At 45.1% G+C, this 27,067-nt stretch overlaps 1 protein-coding gene and 1 long non-coding RNA gene across 2 annotated transcripts in view; both read left to right on the plus strand.

Moving 5' to 3' along the window:
• LOC135383350 (uncharacterized) overlaps positions 1-27,067 on the plus strand; it is a 123,346-nt gene that overhangs the window by 88,612 nt on the left and 7,667 nt on the right. Inside the window, exons 4-6 of the mRNA XM_064612844.1 lie at positions 16,078-16,195; positions 21,104-21,265; positions 21,608-21,727. Coding sequence (XP_064468914.1) covers positions 16,078-16,195; positions 21,104-21,265; positions 21,608-21,727 — 400 coding nt within the window. The remainder of the gene's footprint in view (positions 1-16,077; positions 16,196-21,103; positions 21,266-21,607; positions 21,728-27,067) is intronic.
• On the plus strand, positions 3,899-5,452 carry LOC135383349 (uncharacterized). The gene is made up of 2 exons (XR_010419826.1): positions 3,899-4,745; positions 5,293-5,452. It is a non-coding gene; the product is annotated as an uncharacterized LOC135383349 (long non-coding RNA).

Genomic DNA, 27,067 nt, shown 5'->3' on the forward strand with positions numbered 1-27,067 from the left:
ATTGTATGTGTTTATTGCACTCGGGGGCAATCACGTTCGGGTCACCAAATGTAGAGAAGCACCATCTGCTCTGCAATTTATTACATGTTATTCACTGGCATTCACACAGGAGGCACTGTCCTTATGTAGTGAACATGTTATAGGTTATTGCTTTTGTTCTTTATTGTTGTTCTTTTCTCAGCCAGTCTATTTCCGAGCACCAAATGCTGTGCATTACAATTATTTGATTTCTAACACAAGAGCCACAAAACTTCAATCCCACAAGAGGATTGTTCCTTTTATAATCTTATCAAAGGAACAATCCCCTTCAGAGGTCATTCACTGGGGTGCTCGCCCTGGGTCTTATGTCTCTTTAGCGTTTTTATTTTGGGCCTTCTGATTGTTCGTGTTCTGATTTTCGGCCTTTTGACGTTCGCCTTTCTGATTGCTCGGCCTTGTGATTTTCCAGCGTCTCAGCTTTCGGCCTCGTGACAATTTGGCGTTATGATATTCGGCCTTTTGATGGTATTTCCATATATACAGTTGACGGGGAGTCTCTGTACGAAACGGTGACAGGGTGATGGAAAAGATATAAATACAGGTAAAAATCAAAACAACATCAATACAAAAAGCAGGGGCCTCAGAAGTGCAACATAACACGAGCCCAAGAGATTTACACAGCAAGCGAGAACGCATGTAGGTGATGTTCCAGTAATAAAGGATAAAAAGGGGTTATGGCGACGGAATGAGGACAGAGGTGCGGAGCACAAAGGTCACCAGTGGGCTGTGAGAACGTGAAGGAGAAAATAATGCAAGAATTTTTTTTAATTTTGTGCGTGTGTTTATCATTATTTTATTTTATTTTTTATGAGAAAAATATTTGTGAGAGTATCTACACAAATTACCACAAAAAAAGGCGTACTCCTCTCTCTTTGAATCAGAAGCAATAACCCTATCATTCGTGGCAATGGTTGGCGCACAACGTGCTATGCTGTGAAGTTCTGTTTTTATAGTGTACAGGTTAAATAATTGTAGTTGGCCTGCGTGGGTGTTCAAACGGTGCGGCTTCAGAGACTGGAATTTTGTGATCAACAAGGATCCGCGATATTGATGTTTTCATGTCGCTGTTATAACCGGATTCAAGGATGCAAGTTTGAGGCCAGTACTTAAAGCGTGTCCAGGAAGGTTAAAATGCGTAGAAACGGGTGTAGGATGGTTATTACCAATATCTGATTTATGGCCGTAAAGCTTTTCCCTCGGATCCTGGACAATTGCTCACCGTACAATTGTTCACCGAACAGTTGCTCACCGGACAAGTGCTCATCAAAAAACTGCTGAAGCTTGAAAATTGCTCACCCTCTCTCTCACCGCACTCATATGTGATTCTATTTTTTCTATTCGCGTTTTTATGTGATGTGATTTTATTTCTCGTTTATGGCGATCATATACTTGAGTTCTTTTATGTCAGCTAAACTTCTTTTTTAGCTCTCTAAGGTTGAACGCTTCCTGACAACACGCCTCCCGAGGGACACATAAACGACACGGGCACAACACGACGTCTTCTTTATGTGTCTCTGGTTTTTAATTATGGCGTCACCAGCTCTCCTGCTTCCTTGCCGTCTTGCGAGTTCTGCTTACCTGCTAAGAGTTCTAGACCTTCCTCGTGGACAAAGAAAGCTATGCTCCCAAAGACACGTGCTGTTTTTGAAAACACATGGTGTTTATTTTCGTCATCGTAATGGCTTCAGAAGCAGATGCATCTCCCCACGGCTTGTGTCTTGGAAGATACTGGTGACGCAGGCATGGGCGTAGCATGAGGAGGACAAGGTCCTTGTGGAAATTGTGCACTCTTTATTCATAGGCCATGATTTCTCTCAGATGTCGTAATATTATGAACCTGTGAACACCCGCACAGTCCGCAGCGTCCGTCTCCAGGAAAAGAGGTGAGTGGTTGTACCCTTTGCCCCCAAGCTGGAGCAACTTCCTTCCCCCCTTGGAAAAAATCCTATAGGAACGCCCGATGGACGCAGGTAGTCCCGACAAAGACGCTTCAGGCGTGCCTGCAAGTGGACGACCTCTCGCCTCACCCTCTTCACTGGTGGTTTTCCTAGATCTATTTCAAGCAGCTTAAAAAGCTAAAAAAGAAATTCAGCTAGCATAACAAAGTCACGTATATCAGCGCAATAAACGCGAAATAAAATCACAACATAACTGCGGTGAAAGAGGCGGTGAGCAATTGTCCGGCCTCAGCAGTTTTTGGTGAGCAATTGTCAGCACCCCTTTCTTCTCGGGGTTTTCGAGGTTTTCTCAATATATTGAATACAGCATTTACTACGCTTAATAAGGTAGCAAAGGGTGGCAGTGCAACAGCTGTCAGATTTTGAAAATAAACGAATTTGATGTGCTAAAGATAGATGTACATGGATTGATGAAATGTCATGTTTCGCAGCGTTTGTTACGTACCACGACGGGAACATCCAGGTCGCGATAGACGCGATGAAACTAGTAAGTTACGAATGTTACGTGATCGACGGAATGTGATATTGTGGGAAGCAGGAAAAATTATTTTAAATCTGTCGTCGCTCTGAAGTATGTTGAGATGGCGGGATAAGATGGATCCTGCGCTATACTCAGTGCTCTGTTATTGGTGGTAACAAAGGATAAAGCATTTTGTTGCTTCTGCGGTTCATGTGAAAGTAATTTATCCCGATCTAGAGATTGCACGTGGAGAGCATATACCGGGTGTTTCAGTTAAATCCCCGGGCTAAATTCGCGAACGGGTGCACCAATCCCTTACAAAAATGAAAATTGACTTCTAATTGACAATTAATTGATTTCATATTGACCGTATTGACTTTCTACCTTCGTTGACTTCTAAATGACATTGGCCGCTTAAAGTCAATTGACATGTTATTGATAATATTTTGACAGAATTCCTATTGACACCATGTTACTTGCTATATTTTGACAGAATTTCTATTGACAAAGGGCAATAAGCAGTCAATTGAGGTGTTCCTAAATATATCATTTTTAATTAAGTGATCCTATTTCATTTGAAACAGATTCTTTCGTATTTTTGTGTCTACCTGCTTAGTGGTGTACCAATGCAATAGTCATATGATTTTATTCGTTCGCATGCATCAAAGAATTAAACATGTGCAATGCATTGCACACATAAACAGGATGGATTTTGTTTCAGTTATCAGATCCACGTGCTCCCGACAACTGGGAGAGCTATAGCCACTTCCGGACGAAAAAACATTGCCGATTGAATTCGCTGGTGAGCTCCAGGAGTCGAGCACGTGTCGCATTTATCAGCACAATTTTGAGAGCGCTGTAGCATTGTACATCGGGAATTCCATTTAATGCGACCATTCGTCCTTCGTGGCATTTGAAGTGAAGAACAAAAACCGTTTGGTTTAGATTAGAGAACCACTGCTTGTGCGGTTTATGTTATGAGCGAGTACCAACAGCCTAACCTAGAATGACAACGCACGACTGCGACGCGTACGGGAGCCAATGAAACGCAAACATGTGAGCAATAATTTGGCACACTAACAACACACTGAATTAAAGAAATTTTCGCCTTGTGTATTCTGCCAGACATATATGCTTCATGCGACACCATATGTCTGAATGAATCATGAAGTGTGCACATGGCGACAACGAAACCGAAACCAGTTACGTTTTTGAACATTCGAAGGTTTCAAAGCGAGGAAAACGAGATTAAAATTAAGAACTATTTTCCTTTGACAGCGTACGGTCCCCTTGTACATGTAATTATATCGCACATGTAATTATATCATATTGTGAAGCGACAGTCAAAATAGCAATGTATGTATTTTTCTTTTTTTCAACAACTCGCATCGTATAGCAAATGAAGTCTGGCAACACTGTTGCCCAAAGCGAGCCGGTCGGGCGGCGGGAAGGTGGTCTTGTTTGGTCATGTTGCGTCGTCCATCTTTGGTTTGGTGTGTTTATCGTGGTTTTCGTCAAGGTCGACATATCGACGACGTTCCGTTTGCGTGGTTTTGTCGTGCGTACATGAGGCCGCGTACGCGATTAACACGTGAGAACTGAAAAGCAAGTGACGAAGAAGAGGAACAGTGCCAATGCACATGGATCGAGGTCGACCCCGTAAAGATCGTAAGTAATTCCTAAGTTGCTTTCTTAAGCGTACTTTGTTCTTTCGTAGCAGCTGAAGTAATTGTTGCGTAGATGTCGTTGTACGCTATACTTTTCCTCTCGCTGTTTGTTGCGTGATTGCTGTTCAACAACTCAGCAACTCCACGCACAGCTTACGGAGGCTTGTAATGTGCGGTATGTGTCTTATCTATGGGGTATATACCATGACACCGTCAAGTGTTGTGACATGTTCTTTTAACCGATTGACTCCACTGTTGCGCAGTGACAGCTTCTTTTCATTCATGAACTAACTTTACTGTTTTATATGTTAAGTGCGATTTCTTTTGTTTTTCTTTACTTTATGTGTGTGCTTTACGTTGACTGCAAAGATATCAACAGGTCACAGTTTTGTAAGTGTGGGCTGCTTTACCATGTGCTTGCTTGCATTTGTTTTTGAGTTCACTTCAGTTATTTTGGCTGACAAAAATGTGTCTTTCGCGTCTTATACCTTTTCATCTTCCTGTTAATGTTACAGATGCTACGTGGGTGGTGCTGCGGCTGAGAAGATTATGTGTTGTGAACAAGATTGCATGTGCTGCAGCTCCATGCAGAGTTGTCCTGCAGTGGCACAGGTAGACAAGGTAATGCATGTGGTGTTCTCCAATTTTATACCATATCATGTGAGCGGTGATAGGTGCCGCCCCATTTATAAGGATAAGAGGTGGTTTTCCCGTGAGGGTGCTGTGGGAATTAATTTCCACTCTGTTGTGCAGAAACTGTATGTAGATAAAGTTCAATTTGTCACCCGGCTGGCTCAATCGAAGCAAACGTCCATCGAAAAAGTGGCGGAAGCATAGAAATTATGAGCCACAAATCCCTCATTTTCTACTGTTGCTTTTCGGTCAAACGTATTAAAAATGCAGCAGTGCTACAGATCACCAGTGGGATAAAACGGGGAAGTTGGTTATAGTTCATAGTTCAGTTCAGCACTCAGATGGGCAACATATAAAACCAGCAGCAGTAGACATCACGTCTCTACTTCACACCTGATTTCAACTTAGAACAATCTCCATGCAGTGCCAATTTTTCGACCCTGACCACTCGCAAAATTGGTTTTGTTTGTTTTTCTTTGCCTAACTTCTTCTTGGTAAGAATTGCATATAGTGATGTCTGTTATGTTTGTTTCAGGGTATATCTGTGCAATGTTCGCTGTGCCAGCTGAAAGCGCAGGTGCAAAGTCAGCGACACCCAAGGGTTCTCCAGCGTATGGGTCACGTCATGAATTCAACAACAAGCTCATTATGAAATCTAGTTTAACTGGGCTGCCAAATAAAAATGTGTACAACCAGATTTTGCTTTTGATGTGCTTCATTCAGCACCCTCGAGTGAGCATAATACCTGAAGGTGCGTTCAGTTAAAAAAAGTCAATAGAAATGCAATTAAAAAGCACTGGCCAAACATTTCAACAGGAGCACAGAAGAGTCAATAAGATGAGTGCTCAAAGTCAATTGATAAAAGTCAATTGACATGCAATTAAAAAACACTGGCCAATTATCAATAGGAAGTGAGTGAAAAGTCAATCACATTTCTATTGACAGTCAATTGACATTTGGAAGACCAAGGTTGACTTTGGTCAATTGACTCTCAATTGAAAGTAAATACGTATTTTTGTAAGGGATCGGAGAACTTTCTTTTTTACAAGTATCTATCCGATACCGCCTACAAGCTGCGCACCGTGTGAATGAGTGGCAGGCGCTCATTATTTAAATAAAAATTCAAATGAGTTTCGTAAAAAAACAAAACTTCTAAAGCAGGGCACTGTCCGCATTAAAATGGGTACTACCTCTTTGTTGCCTTTGTGCCATTAAACACATCAATCAATCAATCAATCAATCTTTTGGGACCTTCAGTGGACACCTATTAGAGAAAAATCTGCCACCGAAGCGGTCGTTTGTTGCAGTAATGAGTTGGTTTCGGTTTACATATTTTGTCGCGGTTGGTCGCGGTGAAGCGCAAAAGGACGCTTTTTCACTCCCTTATCCAAAAATGAATTACGTCGTTACACCAATGTATTACACCAACGAATTACGTCCTTTTGCGCTTCGCCGCGACCAGCCGCGACAAAAATACGTAAACCGAAACCAACTAATTACTGCAACAAATGACCCGCTTCGGTGGCAGATTTTTCTCTAAAAGGTGTCCACTGAAGGTCCCAAAAGGTGTAGTACCCATTTTAATGCTGATAGCGCCCTGCTTTAGAAGTTACGTTTTTTCACAAAACTCATTTGAATTTTTATTTAAATAATGAGCACCCCCACTCACTCACACGGTGCGCAGCTTGTAGGTGGTATCGGACAGATACTTGTGAAAAAAAGTTCTTCGATTGGTGCACCGGTTCACGAATTATTTAGCCCGGGGATTTAACTGAAGCACCCTGTATAAGTTTGTGAGGGTAATTTCGTTTTCTAGAATCGTCCGGCATTTCTTCAGCGCATGCCTCAAAATCTTTTGGGTTAGGGTGTATGCGTTTTAGACATGTGAGTTGACCATTTCTCCTTGGGATTCTCCTTTTCTGAGTTTTAGGATGGTAGCTGTTAAAATGAAGGTGCTGGCGTTTGTCAGTGGGTTTCTTGTATAGATTCGTGATCAGCTTACTAGAGTGTATAAAGACAGTCACGTACGTCTAGAAAGTTCATTGATGCGTGAGAAAGGTTACATGGCCTGATGGCCTGATGTACGGAGTTAAAATGCTCGTAAAACGCAATTAAGGATTGTTCATCGCGGGATCACACGATGAAAATGCGTTTGTTGTACCTTAAGAAGACAAATACCCGTATTCACCAACCGACTTAAACCATCGGTTTAGTGACGTCGGGTTTAGATCGTCACCCCACAACAGCAAAAACAACACCCAAATAAAGCTACCCCACAAAGGTGGGGTAGCTTTTATTTGGTGTAGTTGGAGGCGTTCTTTTTTTTTCTGATATTTTGGCTTTTGTTATGTGTAATATTACTCCGGAACATTGCGTCATTACCCTCTTTTTTTCCTCTTTCTCAAAGCATGAACTTTTTTTGTATTCGTATGCATTGTGAAAAATATGCACAGCTTAAAACGTTATCAGATGACACGAACAGATGTTAGAGTTGTTCCGCACTCTTGTCAGGATATATTATTACACAGAATAATAATATTACACTGTACATAAGGTGGCTGGCGTGCAATGTCCCTTGATCGCAATTTTTGCTACTTTAATGGTGTCATTCAGTGTTACAGATAGCACACACATACAATTATTGACTTAACCCAGCCGCCCTGATGCACGCAAGTACAACCCCGCAAGCCGCTAGCTTTTGGTAGCATTTACAACGAGTCATGCACAGAAATGACAATAACTGTTTCACCAGCTTTGGGAACGCATATGTACTGTCTCCACATTACGCACACAGAATGACTATTTTGCAGAGAACAAAGCATAAGTACATCTATCTATACACCATATAGGTAAATGAGTAAATGATAGAATCAGTAAAGTACAAGGTGAATGAGTGTGCGTGAAAGCGGCAGCATCCCCAATATGACAGCGTCCTCTCAAACAATGTGCCAGGAATAAGACCCTTTCCCATCACTTGCAAGAGGGTGCATTTGCAAGCTGGCATTGTGAACAATTTGGCTTCCATTGTCATTGCACAACTAAATGCTAAACCATCGTAATCATCATTACTTTCAACAGCTTGAATAGCCCTGCCTGCAAACAGCAGTGTTGCGGATTTGAATCCACGGATTTGATTTCAATCCGGATTTAAATCCACCGGAGGGCTGGCGGATTTGATTTGCGATTTGATTTGCGCAAAAAAATATGGACAGGATTTGGACTTGGATTGAATCGCATTTTCCACTAATGATTTGGATTTGGATTCAATCGCATTTTCCACTAATGATTTGGATTTGGATTCAATCGCATATTCCACGAATGATTTGGATTGAATCGCCCCTGTTTCAGCGGATTTGCGCGTGGATTTCGCTCCGTGGAGCTCCCTCACAAGATGCATGGATGTGAAATTGAGCGAAGCGCCGTTTCGCATTCTACGCGAATTGATGTGACCTTGTCTGAAATCTGCACACACACTAGCGGCGTCCTCTCCCCGACAGGAGTAGCCGTTTTGTTCCAATCACTTCCCCTCACCGCACCGAGGGAAGACCAGGTGCAGTTCTTTGAACGCAGTTAACGTTATTCTGCCGATTGGACGGCACCTTTCCCGTGGACCTCTAGCTGTGTCTTCAAGCACGACCCGTTTCAAGCTTGCCAAATCATGTCGCGAAACTCTTGGTCTTCGCCATAATATTGAACGCATATAGGTACATGCATTCACGTCAAAACAAAGTAAAAACGAATAATAAATATATCACATCATATTATTTCGTAATTTCGGGAAGGAAAGCCTTTCCTACTCCCACGGACAATCATGGCAAGATGTGCCCCTCTTCCTCGCATACCTTTTTTTTTTTTTTTTTTTCGTGATTACAACAGTCTGTACTACGCGAGGAAAATTTTTACAAAGCCCCGAAACGTCAGCATTAAAATAGACCCATGGGCTACATGTTTAGTATAGGTATTCGTAACATGTCCCACGATTTATTAACGATCCATTTAATTGTGACCCCCAGGTTAAGTAGCCAATGACCTGTGGTCTTTTGAGTACTGATGGTAGAAATCGACGCAGGCGTGTGTTTTGGGGCGTAGCTGAGCCTAGGCCCGCGATAGGAATTCCTTCACTCAGGCGTGTTCGCCTGGTGCTAAATGACGAGGAGGTTCCTGACCAAAAATCCGCTTTTGGGAAGGTGTACCATACCTACCAACTCCACACTGTTCATGCCCCGTGAAGCCCGAGTCAACACCAACACGATACGTGATGATGGAGATGGGAGTTGTGCACCGCCCCTCCCAGAGTGATCCAGTCATCTACGATTCAGTACACTTTTATCAGTATCACTTTTTTCTATTTTGGTGCAACACAAAAATTTAAGGGTACTTAACGAATTACGTGTTGGCAATGCAACAGAATGTGGGGCTGATTTTCGATAAAGTTTTACTATTTTCTTTCTGGATGCTTTCAACTCAACTGCCATCATTCATTCATTACATGTATTTTCGTTGGGCTTCCCTTTGCGCCCCTCTCCCACTGGCATTGCGCAATTCCGCGCGGCGGAGTGGCCAGCTGTCTGCTACGCGCCGGCGAGGAGAGCCGTCTGAGCAAACGGGGAATTAAATGACGGAGGACTAGTTTTTTTTTTTTTTTTTTCGTGAGGCGGAATCTAATGCGATCACACTGCAGGCCGACGCAGCTCTGGGCTCGGGCAATGCTCGGGACTGCATAGCTCTGAGGGAAGTACTCATGCCCTCCAAAACGCGGCCGGTGTTAGCTTCCAGCTAATCGTACGGCGGCTGGTCGCGCGTGAAATACAACATCCACATTCAATGATCCCAACGATCGGAAATGGCTACGCGTCTTCAACCTTTAAGAGGGAGCACGCTCGGCATGCCCGTTGCCCGCACGGGGCGTACGAACGCTAGAGGTGACACAGTGCGATCGCCTTCTGTCCACTCTTGGGTAGTTCCATTTTAAATCGACAAGGGTGGGAAATTGACAATTTTTAATTTCCATAAAAAAAATATATGTTAGATAGCATCTCGATTGATGACAAATGCAACAATTTCGACCTCCATCCGATGAACCGTTTCCGATATGGAGAGGCGGAAGGTTGCGGCGGCGAATGTTGGTTCGAATTTTTTCCCAACTTTGACCTCATAGCAACGCGCTTCTTTTTTTACCACATCCTTCAAATTCGGCTGATAAAAACTATGGGTGCAGCATGCGGAAAAAGTCCCGTGACTCCTACTTTAAAGGGGCGCTACGAAAAAATTCTCGAACACAGCACTTCCGGTAAAAAATGTACGATTTCGAACTTTTATTGTTCATGAGCGAGTACACGCATTCCATTGAAGGTAGATTCATTAGAACTGGTAGCTCATTCTCTATCGAATGGTATAGATATCATTTATATAGCTCCTGTGGTAGAGCGAGCAGACGCCTGTAAGTAGAAGCAACTCGCCAAATAGCTCCCCCCAATCGCCCCCCCAAAACGTCAGTGTATACATTGAATTTCCCTCTCCCCCCTCCCCCACTACGCGCTCCCACAAACAAACCGCCCCCCCTCCCAAACCGAGCGTCTGGATCCGCCCCTGACACAGGCTGATACGTGGTGACTGATAGTCTCGTACACGCCGAGCAGGCGTAACCGAAACTGTCTTTCTAAACTAAAAAATTTGTCCTAAAATATGAATAAAATTTCGGCCAGCGGATTGATAGGTTGGCCCTTTATATCGTCGTCAATCAGACGAAATTTATTGCTCTTTGTGCCACGTCACGCTGTTATTTAAGCGTTGTTTAGTGAACACGTGCAGTATTAGTAATTTGTAGACACGGTTATAGGTGTAGTAATGCTACTGCACGAATTTTGGCTCCCGGATTTGTCAAAAGATTCGATAAATCCGGATTTAAAAGTGGATTTGATTTAGGTCCGGAAAAACAAATCCCGATTTAAAAGGATTTGATTTAACGTGTCAAAATTAAATCCGGGCTTGATTTGGATTTGATTTCAATCCGGGCTTGATTTGGATTTGATTTACTACCTTCAGAAAAAATGCGGATTTTATTTAAATCCGATTTGAGCGGCCAAATCCGCAACATTGGCAAACAGCACATCATGCATTACAATTCTGTGAAATCACTTCGTCGGCATGGTGCTTCACCCATTGACATAATTAAGAACAGCAATGAAAGTACATGTCATTTAGTAAAGAGCATATGACAGAAATAGTGGAACATAGGCTTACAGAAAGTTTCCTTTGGATAGGAGTAGTACTTCTCTGTAAAAAATATTTCTAATGTAATCTTGCAAGCACTATTACCCATATCATGGTGGCACAAAAGTGGTACACAAGGTCACATTCTTATAGTCTTATTTTTGATGACTACCTAGTATAGTTAGCCAGGGGCATGGGTATACCGAGAAGGGGGGCAAAGGGGTCGTGGCCCTCCCAGAACTCCAAGGTCGCTTGTGCGAATAGTGCACTCTTTAGTCATAGGTCATGATGACTATTCTCAGGTGTCATGATAGGAACCTCTGAACATACCCGCACAGTGCACAATGTCTGGCTCCAAAAAAAGATGTGTTGGAGGTGGGTGTTTGCACACTAGGTATCAGTGTTTATATGTGGATATACACTATTTATTAGCAAATTGCACACATATAGCGGATGTAAAGATTAGTTGAGTACAACAATAAAGAATGTGGACTACAAATGTTAATACACTTTGTGTTCTAACTATTTCTGATTGTAAGTGTCTTACCATTGTACGCATGCTTCAGTATCAGATGCTTGCTCTACAGGCGAAAACAAAACTTTGTATGGCCATCACTGGCTGCTGTGGTTTACTTGAAGTTAAAATTGCAGCTTCAGAGGTAGTATGCGACAAAGCATACATACACTGATGTTTAATGTTAAAGCAGGACAGTAAATGATATTGACACTATCACCGTGATGCACTAATATATATAATGTCAACGTAACGTCTATATCCTCACTGAACACATGAGTGTAGAAATAGATTATGTGGCCATTTGGCAGCTGTCGATTATGTAAAAGACAGACAAGTAACGTTAACATGTGTATATCTCTGTCCTGCTATTGCAGCAGTCTACATCCACATAGAACACATGAGCGTAGAAATCAATTATGTGGCCATTTGGCAGCTGTCGATTATCTGCAAAAAAGAATAAAGCACTATGCTTATATGTATGCTGTTCATAATCGTACTGCTGCTGGCGTTCCAGTTTTCGCGTGTATGCAGTCCCTGGAGTTGTGGCAGACCCTGCATTGTCTCTGCCACGTCTTCTCCTTCTCCAAGCAATATGATCAGTGGTCAAATGAAATTTTGTGTAGTTGCCACACCATATACACTGTATTCACCATTCAATGTATGATATCCGCTGTGCTGCCTTCCTCATATAGATATAAATGTGCTCTTCTGGTTCATGTGTGATGTTAGCCAGAGTACCAGCATAACACTGTAATTGTACTTCATAATGGCAAACCTGAGAGGGACAAAATTGGGATGGAGTAATTAATCCATCAGTCTGCTGTGTCTATGCAATTTTATATGTGCACCCTGCAGTATTGCCTGTTGTTGATTTTTATTTCTACGCTCATGTGTGCAGTGTGGATGTAGACAGCTGCAATAGCAGGACAGAGATATACCCATGTTAACGTTACCTGTCTGTCTTTTACATAATTGACAGCTTCCAAATGGCCACGTAATTTATTTCTACGCTCATGTGTTTAGTGTGGATGTAGACTGCTGCAATAGCAGGACAGAGATATACCCATGTTAACGTTACCTGTCTGTCTTTTACATAATTGACAGCTGCCAAATGGCCACGTAATTTATTTCTACGCTCCCCCTGTCCCTCACTCTTTCCTGCTATCCTATCTCCGTCTGTCCACCTCTGTACACCGCTCATAGCCGCAGTTGCTTCGCGGCGCTAACACGCAATCAAAAAAAGAAACGATAAAAAGTCTTCTTTCTTTGCGTTTGAGCCGTTCTTCTTACGCGTGTTGTCAACAAGCCATACCATGACAGCACCCGACAACCTCCAAAGTGGTAATAGGCCGGTCCATTGTTGTTTCCCGATAGTCGAGTGCTTATCGGAGCGTGGTCACGAAAACAGGAGATTAGTTATCAGTGCCGAGCAGAGTATCTATCCAGTAGCTGAGATTTCGAACATGTGACGAACGTGGTTGAACTTGAAATAACCCAACCAGGACAATGTGCTGATAGTCGAGTGCAATGGGGGTGGACGGGTAGGTGGAAGGCCTTGAACTGACCCGACAAACTAAAGAACATTGATAAGACACATACCAGCCACCCCCATTGCACTCGAATTTCAGTACATTGTGCTGCTTGGGAACGTAAGCAACACATTCTTCTGCTTATCGTAGAGACCCGTGTCTTGAGAATACAGCGGTGTAGTATAGTTGTGTGAGTTGTCTTAGCTTTGGTGTGTACCTCCGCGTGACAGGCAAATTGTGCCACGGTGCTTCCAGTGTTTGCTCTGTAGCATGGTTTCGTGTTTATTTGCTACATTTTTTAACAAGGCGGAGCTTCAATTTTCGCAAGTTTGACGTAGGGCTCTGTCTCTACTTACCTTGCGGACAGTCGTAACATCGAGAAATTCGTCAACTTCGTCAAGGAGGAGGGATATTGAAAGGCCTATTTTTAGAATTGTGCATTCATTGTACCTGCTTATTATGAGGGTACGGCATGAAAAATTTCTTGCATCGTAATTATGAGCGGGTGTTAACACGAAAAGCTTTCCTTTTATTCTTTTCCTGAGATGCCTTCCAGCAGCTCGAGCCTAACAGGTTGTACAACAACCTTACACTCAAGAGAACGATAACAGAGGTAAAAACAAGAACCTGCATATACCAGCAACACATAATATCAACTGACAAGATGGCGTATATGCAGCAAGCTGGTGGAAGACCTCGAAGACGGAAGGCTTGTTCGACCCTCTGTGAGCCCAGACTCAGGCTTTTACATAATGGACATAATATCAAGCATACCATACGATGGACTAGGAGGTTAAAGACCACTAACCCTCACAGCAACACACGAGAACATTATACTGAGTTGTTGTTGCTTTCATACTCTACAAATTCTTTATACAAAACGCTACAAGAACAGCATAGATGTCGTTTTTCTAGTTGAGCCTGTCGGCCAGGTTGCCATCCCCCCGAAGAAAGTACGTAGCTACAAGATGAATAAATACCTAAACTTTATTAATCAACTCTTTAGTTAAGAGATTTCGAGCAAAAGCGAGATATACGTACGAGAGAATCCTCGCTGAAAGCCATTACATTTCTTAAAAATTCTGGAACGGGCACGTGCGTCGCAATTTCAGCCGTCGAAATGTGCTCTGCAGAATGAAACCGAATGCGGATGAAACCAAAACCGCGCGTATCAGAAGCGCAGGGAGGACTGCGCTCCTTCCACCTCAGGAGCCACGTGCTTTGAAGCGATGGAGGGCTTTGTGGCAGGTGCTGACCTGCTGGTCAGCTGCTTTGCGGCCCAGTCAGGCCTTGGTCGGCGAACGTCATGCGCGCTTGAGGCGCGCAGTTTCATCTCATTTGCATAGCTAAATTAGGAGATAATGTTCTTTAAAAATTATGACTGTGTTCCAAATAACAGGTACAAATGGACTGTGAAAGGGCATGCCCTGCCGAGGCGCGCGCTCGTTTTTGAGATTTTTAAAAGGTAGAATGGCTTTCAACCAGGATGATTTCTCATCCTGCTCACTCGCTTTTGCCCGAAATTCCTTAATGAAAGAGCAAATTAATCAATTTAAAGTAACTGGTCATCATCTGGTCATGTCCGCATGGCATATTAGAATCGGGTATTAGCCGATTCTTCCCTCAAGTTACCACCCGAATGGCAGAAGTAGTGATTCGGGTAAAACGGATTTCAACCCGAACCGGGGTCCTTTGTTACACGGTGCGGAACGACGGCGCACGACTGCGATAGTGGAAGAGAGGGAGGGATCACCGACGGAGGGAGTTGACACCGCAGCCGTGAGGGCGAAACGCATTGGTCGCACTTTCCCCAGTGTCAAAACGTTGCGTGTACGCCGTGGCCTTGTACGCGCGGCGAAGAAACGCCCGCGGAAAACCACCGGAAACGCATCGGACGCCGACTGAGCGAGTGACGCGCGCGCGCGAATAGCAGTAGTCGCCAGATATCAGCACAGAGTCTGCGCTCGTGTTAAAAAACTGGGTTTTCTGAGATCACACACACGCCGAGCGCGAGCGCGCATCGAAAAATCGTCCGAAAACCGCTGCGACATACGTGGTTTCTAACAGTTCCGTGTGTGTCGCGCCCGTTCAGGATGGCTCAGAGCCGTATGGATGGCAGTACCGCCCCGCGGCCGAAAGAACGCCCGGCGCCGAGCAATTAGTAGCAACTTAGGTAGTTCCGAAAAAAAAAAAAGGAACAAGGTGCCAAAATAAGCAGAACTGCCGCTGAATCGCCCAGCGTAACGGAAATACGACGCTCATTTGTCCCACTTTGATGCGGAAACGAAAGCGCTTCTCATGTAAGACTTGTAACAGGGTCACGCTAAGCGAACTTGTGCTTCAATCAATGTACAGGTTTTCGTCACCATGCAGACTTGAATTGCTATTCAACTCAATGCACGTTCGAATTGCCATAGACATTTTAAAACAGTCCTTGTTCTGTCGCAGACAGTGTTATTCCGTAGTTTAAAGGCTGTTTTCTTTTTACATTTGTGATATGTATAACAAGCCTCATGAACCCGATTTTTTCTGTATCATATCACATCAGAAATTTTATACCCAAACTCAACCGAATGGGATCTTCATGGGATCCTGAATTTAGCAAAAAATATTTTTCGAAAACCGGTTACCCTACATGTAACTCAACCGCAATAACGGACGGCATCTATGCTGCTCCCCTAGCTTTTTTTTAATAAAAAAATATAAATCATTCAACAGACACTCGATCTGTATAAGAAGTCCTTACGACTGGTGCAAACGTCAATACTAACGTGGAAGGCCGCGAAAGAGTTACAAACAGTCCGGACACGTGTGACGGACAACGTGTGGACGGACTAAGGACAGACGATTCGAGTAATGGGAACAGCGAAAAAGCAACGGACGAGAGAACACAAGGACTGACCATTCAGCGGGAGCCTGTTCAGAAATTTATGATGGAACATATAAAGTAGTATACACAGCTCATTTGGACTGCACTGTGTAGATTCAAAGATGGTCTACTATTCAAGAAGTTTGTAAATTTTAATGGTGTTTAATTTTGTTTGTGTGCGACTACTTTCAGCAAAGGGTACGACATCATTGTGCTTCATACTCACATAAGTAGTTGGAACGTCACTGCAATGACCGGAACATCAGGTGCCAGCATTTGGACAAGCACAACCTATGTATACGCTTCCATGGTAAGCATATGATGCGTAATGTCTGTAGCGTTTGCTATCCGCGCTGGATGTGCGAAACAAACCGATGATACGCGCACACCAGTGCTTGACCTGATTAGAAGAATCAACTGTGGTTTACTTATTGCGTGCCGAATGTGGATTGTGCGCTTAGTGCAGGAGACGTAGCGAAATAGTGATAACTTTGGGGTCTGTACGGAACGCGTACACAGACGTCTCCCTAAACCCAACACGAAGCATTCACGTCGCAAATATGCCACCTGCAGTTTCGGCAGCCAGCTTTTCCCTTCAACATTAAGCAGCGAGAGCCCTTCATTCCTTCTCTCTTGCCAGGTTTTGAGGCTTCGATGATTCAGTTTCGTGTGCCGAAGCCTGGTTTCGCCCACTATCCAACGAGGAGGAACGCGGGCGATAGTAATAGTTGAACTGCTAGGAAAATACGAGGATAATTTTAAATTGCGCTTAATGGTTTGCAGATATGACTCAAATGTAGGAGCACAACTGCAATGAGTTATGATGTAATGCTTGGGAGGATTTGAGGACTTGAGAATAAGGGGTGTGGCGTGAAGAAATAAGATCCACCGACCCGAATTACTCAAAGTCGATTATCGGGCCGGTGCGAGGCATATTGAGTGAATTATGCATAAATCACCCAAAATTGTTTGCATTATATTTTGACGACCATTGACTGATTGATCTGGAGCATTCACATGGAAACTGCGAGGATGATGACAGACCTAACAGAATTTGCTCCAAGGTGTAGACAACGGCCATAAGCATGGGAAAGTCCGAGAACGACCGTTTGTTCATATCGGCAGGTCCACGCCCCGACGAAGCAAGACGTCTCCTTCCCGTCTTGGTAGTTGCGCTTGCAAGATGTAATATAACGTAGCATTCCAATGCCAGCAGCTATCTCGTGGTAACCACCAATAGCGAACACGCCCGGTGCCCGAGGCACTCCTCGTCTCACAGTCGCGCAGTTGCACGATCTGAAATTCTATGGAGTGCCGCCAGCGGGTTATGCTGCCGCATTAATAAATCCCGCGGCGCAACACGTGACGACTGCGCAAAAAACTACTTTCTCCTTCTATTTGAGGACGTAAAAAAATTCCCCCCGAGTACTCGCCGTATGCCAAAACACAAGGGAAAGTACGAAGTTTCCACGAATGTTTTGATTGGAATGTAGAGACAGAGTTCTGAGGAGCCACGCACACACAAATAATACCCACAAGGGAAACGTTGGAGCTACTGTACAAATGTTGTGTAGGCGCGCTGTCTTTGTTTTATCTCAATCCCGATATCCCGGTATTGAAAAGAATTACCTGGGATTCTCAACATCAGAGCTTTACACAAGTTGTAAGTGGGGGCGCAGACTGCACCGCAGTAAGCTGGATGCGACCTCAGGGCCCATTTTGCAATCAATAGGATTTCGTAGATAATATGTACGAGTCAAATTCAGCTTGCATGAAGTTGATTAGCCGCTGCTGAGTGCCCTACGCGGAAAAAAATATTTCAGGAAGGGTTCTATGGGGACTGTACATAGGTGAGGATGACTTCCCTTCTCGTTTACCTCTCCCACATGTACTACGAAAGGTAGGACTTCGCGGGGTTTGAATCCCCAAAGCCCCCCCCCCCCCCCCACACACACACACACACACCCGAGAAACGTTTCATGGTAACGAAGACTACGATCCAGAGATTTTCTGTGGAATAGTAGCTTGATGAATGGGCGGACGCTCGGATCGTTTTCTTGGTCGTCCTTTCTTCTCGTCCTCCCTGTACCAGAAATCGGCAGTGAACTGTTCGATAATGTCCAGTTCTCACTCGGTGACGCTCGACGCGACGTGAATGCTGACGTCGAGGGACGTTGGAAGAGCACGCTTTTCTTGTTCTCACCACGGAAGGCTTGCCGCTATGTCTTGCGCTTGACGAGATTCTTCAGGATATTTCCTCGGTCCGCTCTCATTTTAATGTGCTCTGTGGATTCTCCACATACGCATCCCACCTCAGCTCGATGCTTCTGCATCTCATCACGTTGAACTCAAAAAGGGAATCAAAGTACGTAATGCGAAAAAGCTGTCGCGGCTACGGCGAAAATCAAACAGACGAAAAACGAGAACACGTGGTTTGGATATGTCACCTCATTGGCCAAGACAACATTGGTCTCGCGAACCCCGCAAAACGCCATGGACAAAGTTCGGCATATCGAACGTTTTAATGTGTTAGCATTAGAGTGGTCATGTGAACGTCAACCCGACGTCGTCCGTCGGTGTACAAAGGGTGGAAAGGGCGTTACGCGGAAGAGCAGGAGAGGTTGGCGTGTGTCAAAAATTCGCTCTCCAGTTTGCCTTTCCCTCCTGGGCACGTTCGGACATCTGTAGCTGCATGATTGTGTGCGTGCGAGATTTTTAAAATGGATGTGGTCCCTTCTACGAGCGGTGTAGATGACCGGTCACAAGAGCGTCGCCGAAAGAAAGCCGAGGCTATGCGACGACGTCATGACGCCGAAACAGAGGATTTTAATGCGTAAGGAATAGAACCCCGAAGTTCGAAAATCGTGACCGTCTGACATATGTGTGAAGCGTCGGAGAAAACCTCTCCCCTCCATTTCCCTTCTCATACCCGCGTGCCGCGCATGCGCACTGCTAGGAAGACCGCCCTCTCCAGCACCGCAGCGAATGAACTCGCCGAGAGGAAGGAGACTTGCGTCACTGTTGTGACTGTGTAGTGAGTGGTAGTGGTGGTAACAGTTAGTGATAGTTATATGGGTGGATAGAGGTGGATAGCGCTGGGTAGTACGTAATGGCCGGGTGGTGGGTCAGCTGTGAACGCAAAAAATATATACGTAAGAGAATACGCCTAATGCTAACGCATTTCCGCCTCATTAATTATGTTAATCGTCCTTCAGCTTTTTTTTTTTAGAGGGAGGGGGTATGCGCGTCTACTTGTGCCGCTTGCAAGCGACGTCGCGTCGGGCGTCATCAAGTGCGAACTGGGCATAAGGATCCTGGCGTACATTATGCGTTTCTCAAATTCTCACGATTCAGGGTGTACGCTAGTGAGCATGTACATCCATGTATTCAGATACCCTAAGAAGGGCGCATTCTGATGTAGTTAGTGACCCTATCTAATGCGGTGAGAGAAATAGGCATACTACCGGTTGTACTATCCTCACTGGCATAAACGCAACTACAGTATAGAATTACAAGGACTCAGCTGAGGAGGAACGACACTTACTACTTCTCACTCTGTTCATATGCTCACAAAGTTAATCAGTCACAGAGCAAGGTTTACTCCGTTATTTGCCTAGCACAATCACTTTGGGCTTTCGACGAGCGAGGAGCGATTGAGCATGGGTGAACGGGAGTCACAGAAGCACCTCTCCGTGGTGGGCGCCGTCCTGGGACACGTGTGCTCTCCTTGACGGGTGCTCCGCCCCTCGTCAGTTCAGACGTGAAACCGAGTTAGCCCTGTGGTGTCGTTTACCAGATGTCAGCCACCTATCGCGATGAAGTATTTTATGCGTGCCTCTTTGCGGCAACATACTTGCACTGCCTGACAAAGGCGCACAGTGCAATTATTTCCACGTGTTGGTACTAGGGCTACGCAGAAAGTTATGATCACAGCACTGATAGCTTGTGTGCCGCTTAAGAGGAGCAATGAAGTGGCATGCCTCAAATCCCTGCACCTTTAGTCAAGTCAACCTACCAGGAGGCACCACCCACAAAGTTTCCCCTGTGGGGAGAATTGACGTTGCGCAATCAAATTCACAGAAACGGTCGTAGAAAGCAGCCATAACCCCGGCCCGATGTCATCGCAGGTGTCAGCACTCAGCAAACCCACGAGCAGCCATAAGCTCTCACTGGCCACCAAAATTAAAATTCGTTTCCTACTCTTACTGCGCTTCGGCCGCGCCAGGTTACGTCACGAGTTACAGGACCGCCCCACACCACCACCACCACCACTACCACCACCACCACCATTGTGATCGCGGATGTCACCAAGTGACGTTCATTCACTTAAACCAATGTGCGGAGGGCGTCTAGTAGGGTGCAGCTTAGAGGCCTGTCGTGCGCACTTCAGTTCTGCTGCGTTCGAGGTACCATCGCATGGGTTCATATTATTTGTTGCAAACCAAAAATAAATTTATGAAGGCGCACTTCACTACTAGGCACCAAAAGCCACGAAAATAAGCCGGCAGTGAGGCTCCCCAAGCCAGCTAAATAGGCAATAAAATGGAAAAATAGGCGCGTAAATTTGGTGCGCTCTTTTACTTTGTTGGTGCTTCAGAATACACTATCCAGGGAAAAAGGCTACGGTACAGCAGAAGGTTTGACTTCTACACGAATGCTGAGGCGGCCTAGGCCCACGCAATAGCGAATACAACTTTTAGTTCTCTGCCCTCGAAGATCTCGCGAAAGTCCAAGAAAGGCCACGTGTGTGACAGCCTTTCCGCAAGCGTACCAGATTACACCGTTCAAGCAAACCACGGTGCTTGAGGAAAGCAAACGAAAAAAAAAAAGAAAAGGCACAAACACGCAGAAATGAAAAGCAAAATGCAGCACTCAGTCTGAAAGGCGCACTTGTACTTGCACCTCTAAAAAGGCTGTCATGGCATCTAAATTGTTCAAAAATGCTACAAATCAATAGACTCGATAAAAAGGCACGCAACCCCCAAAAATGTCGCATTTAGACGACTATTAGAATTTAACTATAGGCACGTGCCTAAAATTTCGGGCCCTAATAATCACACAAATCACAGAAAAGCTACGGGAACATTTATGAGGCAAGCGTTTTAAGGTTCTAGAGGAGGATGAATTCATGACGGTGCATATTTGCCTTATTTTCCACTTTTTCATTGCGTGGGTACGACAGTGGCGTATACCTTAATTTCCTTCCGCTTGCTTACAGATGAACGCCATTGGCGCTCTCAGTCCAACTGCTTTTTCTACCAACGCAACAGTCATGCTGAGTCTAACCATGGGCGTCCAGACTTTCCAGATGAAGAAAACTGATGGCGTCACTCAGCTGAACATAAAGCCATTGAGCGCTACTATGAGCACCTTTGCAGAGGTACAACTTTTTACTCGATAGTTGAGGTTGGCACAAAAGTTCACGGAACACGCGAGCGGCGTACTTTTTCTTCGGTGCGACACCCCAGCGGCCGCCGGAAGAGGGTATCGCTTTGGCGTGCCTGCGAAGTGGAAGCCACAGCTCTGCTCTGCCACAGCACTGTGTGTCGCTAAGAGCGCACCCTTCCACCCCTCCGAAACTGTGTACTCACCCGCTTCCGGCAGCCACCAGGGTATCGCACCGAAGAAAAACTACGTCGCTCGCGTGTTCCGTGAACTTTTGTCCCAACCTGTACTTGCTCGTGGGCGTAGGTAGTGTATCACGACATGCAGTTCTTTGCAGACATGTGCTTCAGGTTTGACGGCCAAAACTGAGGATCCGAACTCTCACTTCATGATCACTGGAAGTACTACGACACACGTCCAGTACATTTACGACAGCAGTGAAACCATAAAGACGAAGGTAAATCATCCTTACTTTTATCCCAGTCTGTATAGATAAAATTGCAGTGTGACGGGGATATCAGCGAGGTGTGTGGTCTTCATTATAGTTTAGAGCGCCTCCTGTCTGCCCCCATAGTTTGAACTGTGGTGATATTGACTGAGCCCCCCCCCCCCCCCCTCCCCAATGGCTGCATTTCGAATCTGCGCGAAGTTGCTTGAAGAGAAGCGTGCCACTGGTGGTCACATATGTCCAAGCCCAGGGTACCAAAATTGTTTTCGTTACCTGCTTGAAGGCGTTCGCTTTTACCTGTATTATGACAGTGATAAAGATTACAGTCACCTTCATTGGGGAAGTAATGCGCCATGATGTAGCTCTTCCTCCATTTGACATTTGCTGACTGTAATGTGCGTGCAGATCTTCTTCTCGAACTCCTCTTGCCCCACCTCAGACTGGAACGCTCCCTGAAATTAACGTTTATAAAAAGAAAATAAGGCTAACTTGAAGGTTTAGCAACCCTTGACTTCGGTTCCAAGTTAGCCAGCGTTGGTGAAACTGGGACATTACTTGAATTCAACACTCGTGTATATGTGTACAGGGTGTCCCAGAAAACGTGTCATTGAATTATAATAAAAAAACTACACCACCTAGAGTCATGTGGTCAACGGTATTTGTTCTTACTGGGTTTTCGCCACCTCCTCATGTGAATGTCGTGTGACGTAAGTTTAAGTATGTAAATTTTTGCGAGCTTAAGTCGGAAATTTGCCTAGTAAAGGTCACTTTTTTACCCCACCAATGTGAAGAGCGTGTCTAATTTACTCAAATTAATGATAATTGACAGGGATATTCAGGAGCTATCCCATCGGAAAAAATAGCCGAACATCATGCTCTACGGAGGTCGCACAGAATAGCGCACGATGAATTTTTCAGCGCAATCTGTGTCAGTCCGACGAAAGGAGGTTGGAAACCCAGCCCACACCGGCATCGCAGAAAGAGATAACGCAGGCATGGCTTATCACGTCCGACTTTCGCTGGGATAATACTTTCCCTCTCCCAATTTTAGGAACTGTTACTTTTTCTACTATCACTCTGTGGGCTGGCTTCAGAACCTCCTTTCGTCGGACTGCGAGCGATTGCGCTCAGAAAGACATCGCGCGTTATGGTCCGGTGCTCCGAAAAGCATGATATTCGGCTATTTTTCCGATGGGATAGCTCGTGAATATCACTGCCAATTATCATGAATTTGAGTGAATTCGGCACGCTCTTCATATTGGTGGGGTAAAAAAGTGACCTTCCCTTGGCAAATTTCTGAGTTCAGTTCCCAAATATTTGCATAATTAAACTTGGGGTACATGACACTAACTTTACAAGGTGGCAAAAACCTAATAAGAACAAGTGCCGTTGACCGCATGATTCTAGGTGGCGTAGTTTTTTTATTATAATTCAATGAAACGTTTTCTGGGACACCCTGTATAACTCGTTTAACAGATCTGGTACGCTGTTTTCTTTGTCATATTTGATTACGCAGCCGCCTTTTCTTTTCTAGCACTCGCTCGAAAGCAAATGCAAAAATTGCCGTCCATTGCGGCACCGACTAACAAGAAAAGCAGGCAGACGGCGGACTACTCGTGCAAATCTTTGCATATGAAGCTATAGTACAGGTCATGCCTCGGTGGCTCAGTTCTCGGCAAGCGGATTCTTGATCTGGGCGTTGTGCTGTTTCATCCTATAGTGGCTTTTTTTATTCCTGTTTCCCTATGTCGCATGCGTCACAATATTCACACTCTATCTTGTATGCAACACATGATTGGACCAGCTACCGTGGCATAGTGGTTAGGGTGATCGCTTTCCAGGCAGAGACTGAGAGGTGACACGGGTTCTAATCCTGTCACCGGCTGTGCTGTCTTAGGTTTTCCCTGGGTTTTCCGAAGACTTTCCAGACGCATGTCGGCACAGTTCCCCCTGAAGTCAGCCCAGAACGCATACTAACCCCCCCCCCCTGTCCCCCACTCCTTCCTGCTGTCCTCTCTCGATGTGTCCATGTCCGTAAGCTGCTCATAGCCACAGTTGCTTCGCGGCGCTAACACGGAATTAAAAGAAAACATGATTGGCAAGTGAGGGGCACAGGGTTTTTGGGATGGCAAAGCATGTTTCGTAATGTTTGGTTTGGTTGTAACGCTGTTGTGATGCCAAGTGGTTTTAACATCCTTCGTACAGACTCTCACAGTCCGCGGACGTACGAAATACATACGATCTTTTCAGGGGAGGCCTTTCCGCTGTGTTATCGAAGGACGTTCCAAAAACTGTTTCTAACGAAACTGTCAGGGTAATGGTTCTTCGTGAGGGTGTCACTTGTCAAGGTTCGCTTAGCCGCCTTAGCTTGGCACGTGCTTGGTATCGTGTACAAACGGTTAAACGGGCGGTTTTAACTGTATTCCAAAACCCCACGGTTAAGAATCCACAGGTTCAAAATCTCAGAAATGGCCTAACCAGAAAGTAACCGATGTCGCTCCCGTCTGTGTTGTTCCAGCGCTTCTACCCAGACAAACCGAATCTTCCCTAGAGTGTGCATATCAATGATACCCTGTTTTGAAACACTGTCATTCTCAGATCTCGCAGGTATAAGCGTGGACACTGCAATAGATTTCCCCGGGAAATGTATTCACTGTCATGTGATCTGCCCACTGGAGGCAAAACAAACACATGTGGTCGCATATACCCCAGAACACGAGGATAGTTCCAAGGGTGGCCGGTGCCCACCACTGTAAGGCTTCAGTCGCTGCAATGTTTACATAACAAGTGGAGCGGTATTCGGAATGCTGGCATTCTCGATTTTGAGATCTCGGATTGTGAACGCTCGGATATCGGGGCGCGACACATTGCAAGAAACAAAAGCATCAAGGTTCAACTAAATTGTCCTATCGCAACTATTCTCACTAATGCTTGTCATGTCACTGTCAAGGCGCAGGGTGGCATTGATGTTCCCGAATAATTCATAAGAACATTTTGCGAAGAAATTCACGGAGAGTGCGTTCACGAACGTGCAAAACATTCGGTGGCAGCGGAAGTTCCGAATGTCGAACGTGTCGCTCTAGGACTTCGTAAATCGATCTGCAGAGCTGACCGATGATGAGACCCATCGGTACTCCCGAAAAAAAAAAGAAAAGAAAGAAAGAAGAAGAAGAAGAACTGGCTGCGTTTTTGGGCACTCCGCCAATCGCGTTTAAAGGCGGTACCTCTTCAGGGCCGTGTTGCCATCCTGACCTGCGGGAGCCGGACCAACTGGGCTGGCGACGTCGTTTAGCCCCATCGTTTAAAGGAGTACAGAGGGCCATCAAAAATAAATTCAGATTAAAATGTCTGATGAAAGTGTGTGTGTCATTTTACCGAATAGCGCGAAAGGTTTTGATGTGTGCAATTTGTTTCCCAGAAAAAAAAAACTCACATAAACATGGCTCCGTGCGTTCACCCTTAGCTCGCCACTCCAGGTATAACGAGAATGAGAAGGTATGATGCCAGGTCACCGATGACATTATAAGGAGAACTCGTTCTGGTTCGCCGGTCAGTGGGGATCAGCGCGTTGTCCCTTTACCGCAATTAAACCAGTTTTGCCAGTTCTCCCGGAGAATTGGGAATAGGAGGGGCCGAATCATTACCGAGCCAGGAGAAAGGCTTTTTCAGAACCCCGAACAGCCGAGTAGCAGACATTTCTCTAGACCAATCAGCGAGCGTTCTCCTTATACCGTCAGCGCAAGGTTCCAGGCAGATCACAGGCTGGTACTGCTCTTCACCACCGTTGCGCACGGTCGCTTTTTGCGGCATATTTTAAATTCAATTTCTGCGATAATTATGACTCTGTGCACGGTGTGAATTACTTTGCCTGGTGCATCTTACTGGCGTACTTAACAGTTTTATAGGAAGAAACAGGGTGTTAAAAACGACTTCTGTGCTACTTTAAAACACCATGATGACCTACTACTATACAGGGTGTTTCATTTAACTCGAACCCCACCTTAAAAAAATAACGGCTCATTGCACCACAACGAAACCAACTGCATAGTATTACTAGTAGCCTAAAGTGTTTCAGAGTATTTTTGTACCGTAATTAATTAATTAGTGTAAATTAATTTTCTTTCTAACTTAATTCTTTCTTTCTTAATTTTCTTTCTTGATTAACTTTCTAGTTACGAGGAGTACAACGAATATGTCAATTGTGAAGTTGTAGGCGCAGCCATGAGAAAACGAATCCAGTGGCTTACAACACTCGAGCTCTAACGACTCGTTTTTTTCCCGAGTCTGTAGAAATGGGCCCGAACTTCCGACACTTGAACGGTGTATCTTTCCGTCGCGTCAAAAGAGCGCTCCATCAGAGAGCCCTTCCATGTCCACTTGACGAACAAGGAGATATGCGATTCATTCGACCCTTGCATGGTGCCGTCCCAAGCAGCGAAATGTACTGAAAGTCGAGTGCAATAGGGGTGGACGGTATGTGTCTTATCCATATTCTTTAGTTTCACGGGTCTGTTCACTGCCTTCCACCTACCCGTCCACCCCTATTGCACTCGACTTTCAGTACATTTTGCTGCTTGGGGTATCTGCTAGACTATCAGGAGGCACGCTGACCATGACAACGCGGCGCTTTGTCTTTTCATTGTTTGTTTGATTTCTTCCTCTTTTTTCATTCTTTCGCCGTGAAGTATGCGACAGGGAAGGTTATCTTTGCACGGAAGCACCTTGAACCTGTAGCAATGCGTTTACAAAAAGAAAAAAAAACAGCAAGAAAACCAGAAAACACCAGGAAGAGCTGTCGCGGGTGGCATTTGTTCAGCCGCTCTTTTAACGGTTACGCATTTACTCAGTTACAGTCACTCTCTGTAAAATGGTTTGTGGCACAAGCAATGCTTTATTCCAGCGAAGAGCCAGCGGGTATGATGCTTCCCCTAAGTGCTGCACAGGGAAAACAGAAAAGAGCAAGATAAAAGTAATTGCCTCTTTTTGGTGTAACTTATTTTAATGACAACTTATTTTAAGATAGAACAACGTGAGCCTGCATTTCGCACATGTATTCCAACATAACAGAAACAATGGGGACCTGGCAGGCCATGGCACTGGTCCGAACCTTCCCACTCACTGGTTAGGAAATGCGTGGTCGAGATAGGCGCGAGCTGGGCTGGAGCTGTGTGTGGGAGCGCCATCGTGCTGAAACCACAGCTGGCCATATCGCGCGATTGGGAGGTTGGAGTAGAACTCTTTCACGGGACCCTGAAGAACCTCGTTTAGGTATCTGTCCGCGGTCAATGTCCCATCAAGGAAGACGGGTTCAATGAGGGTCCCGTCGCAAATGCCGCACCAGACGTTGAG

This window comes from Ornithodoros turicata, chromosome 2 (assembly GCF_037126465.1).
Source record: "Ornithodoros turicata isolate Travis chromosome 2, ASM3712646v1, whole genome shotgun sequence".
Classification (NCBI taxonomy): Eukaryota; Metazoa; Arthropoda; class Arachnida; order Ixodida; family Argasidae; genus Ornithodoros; species Ornithodoros turicata.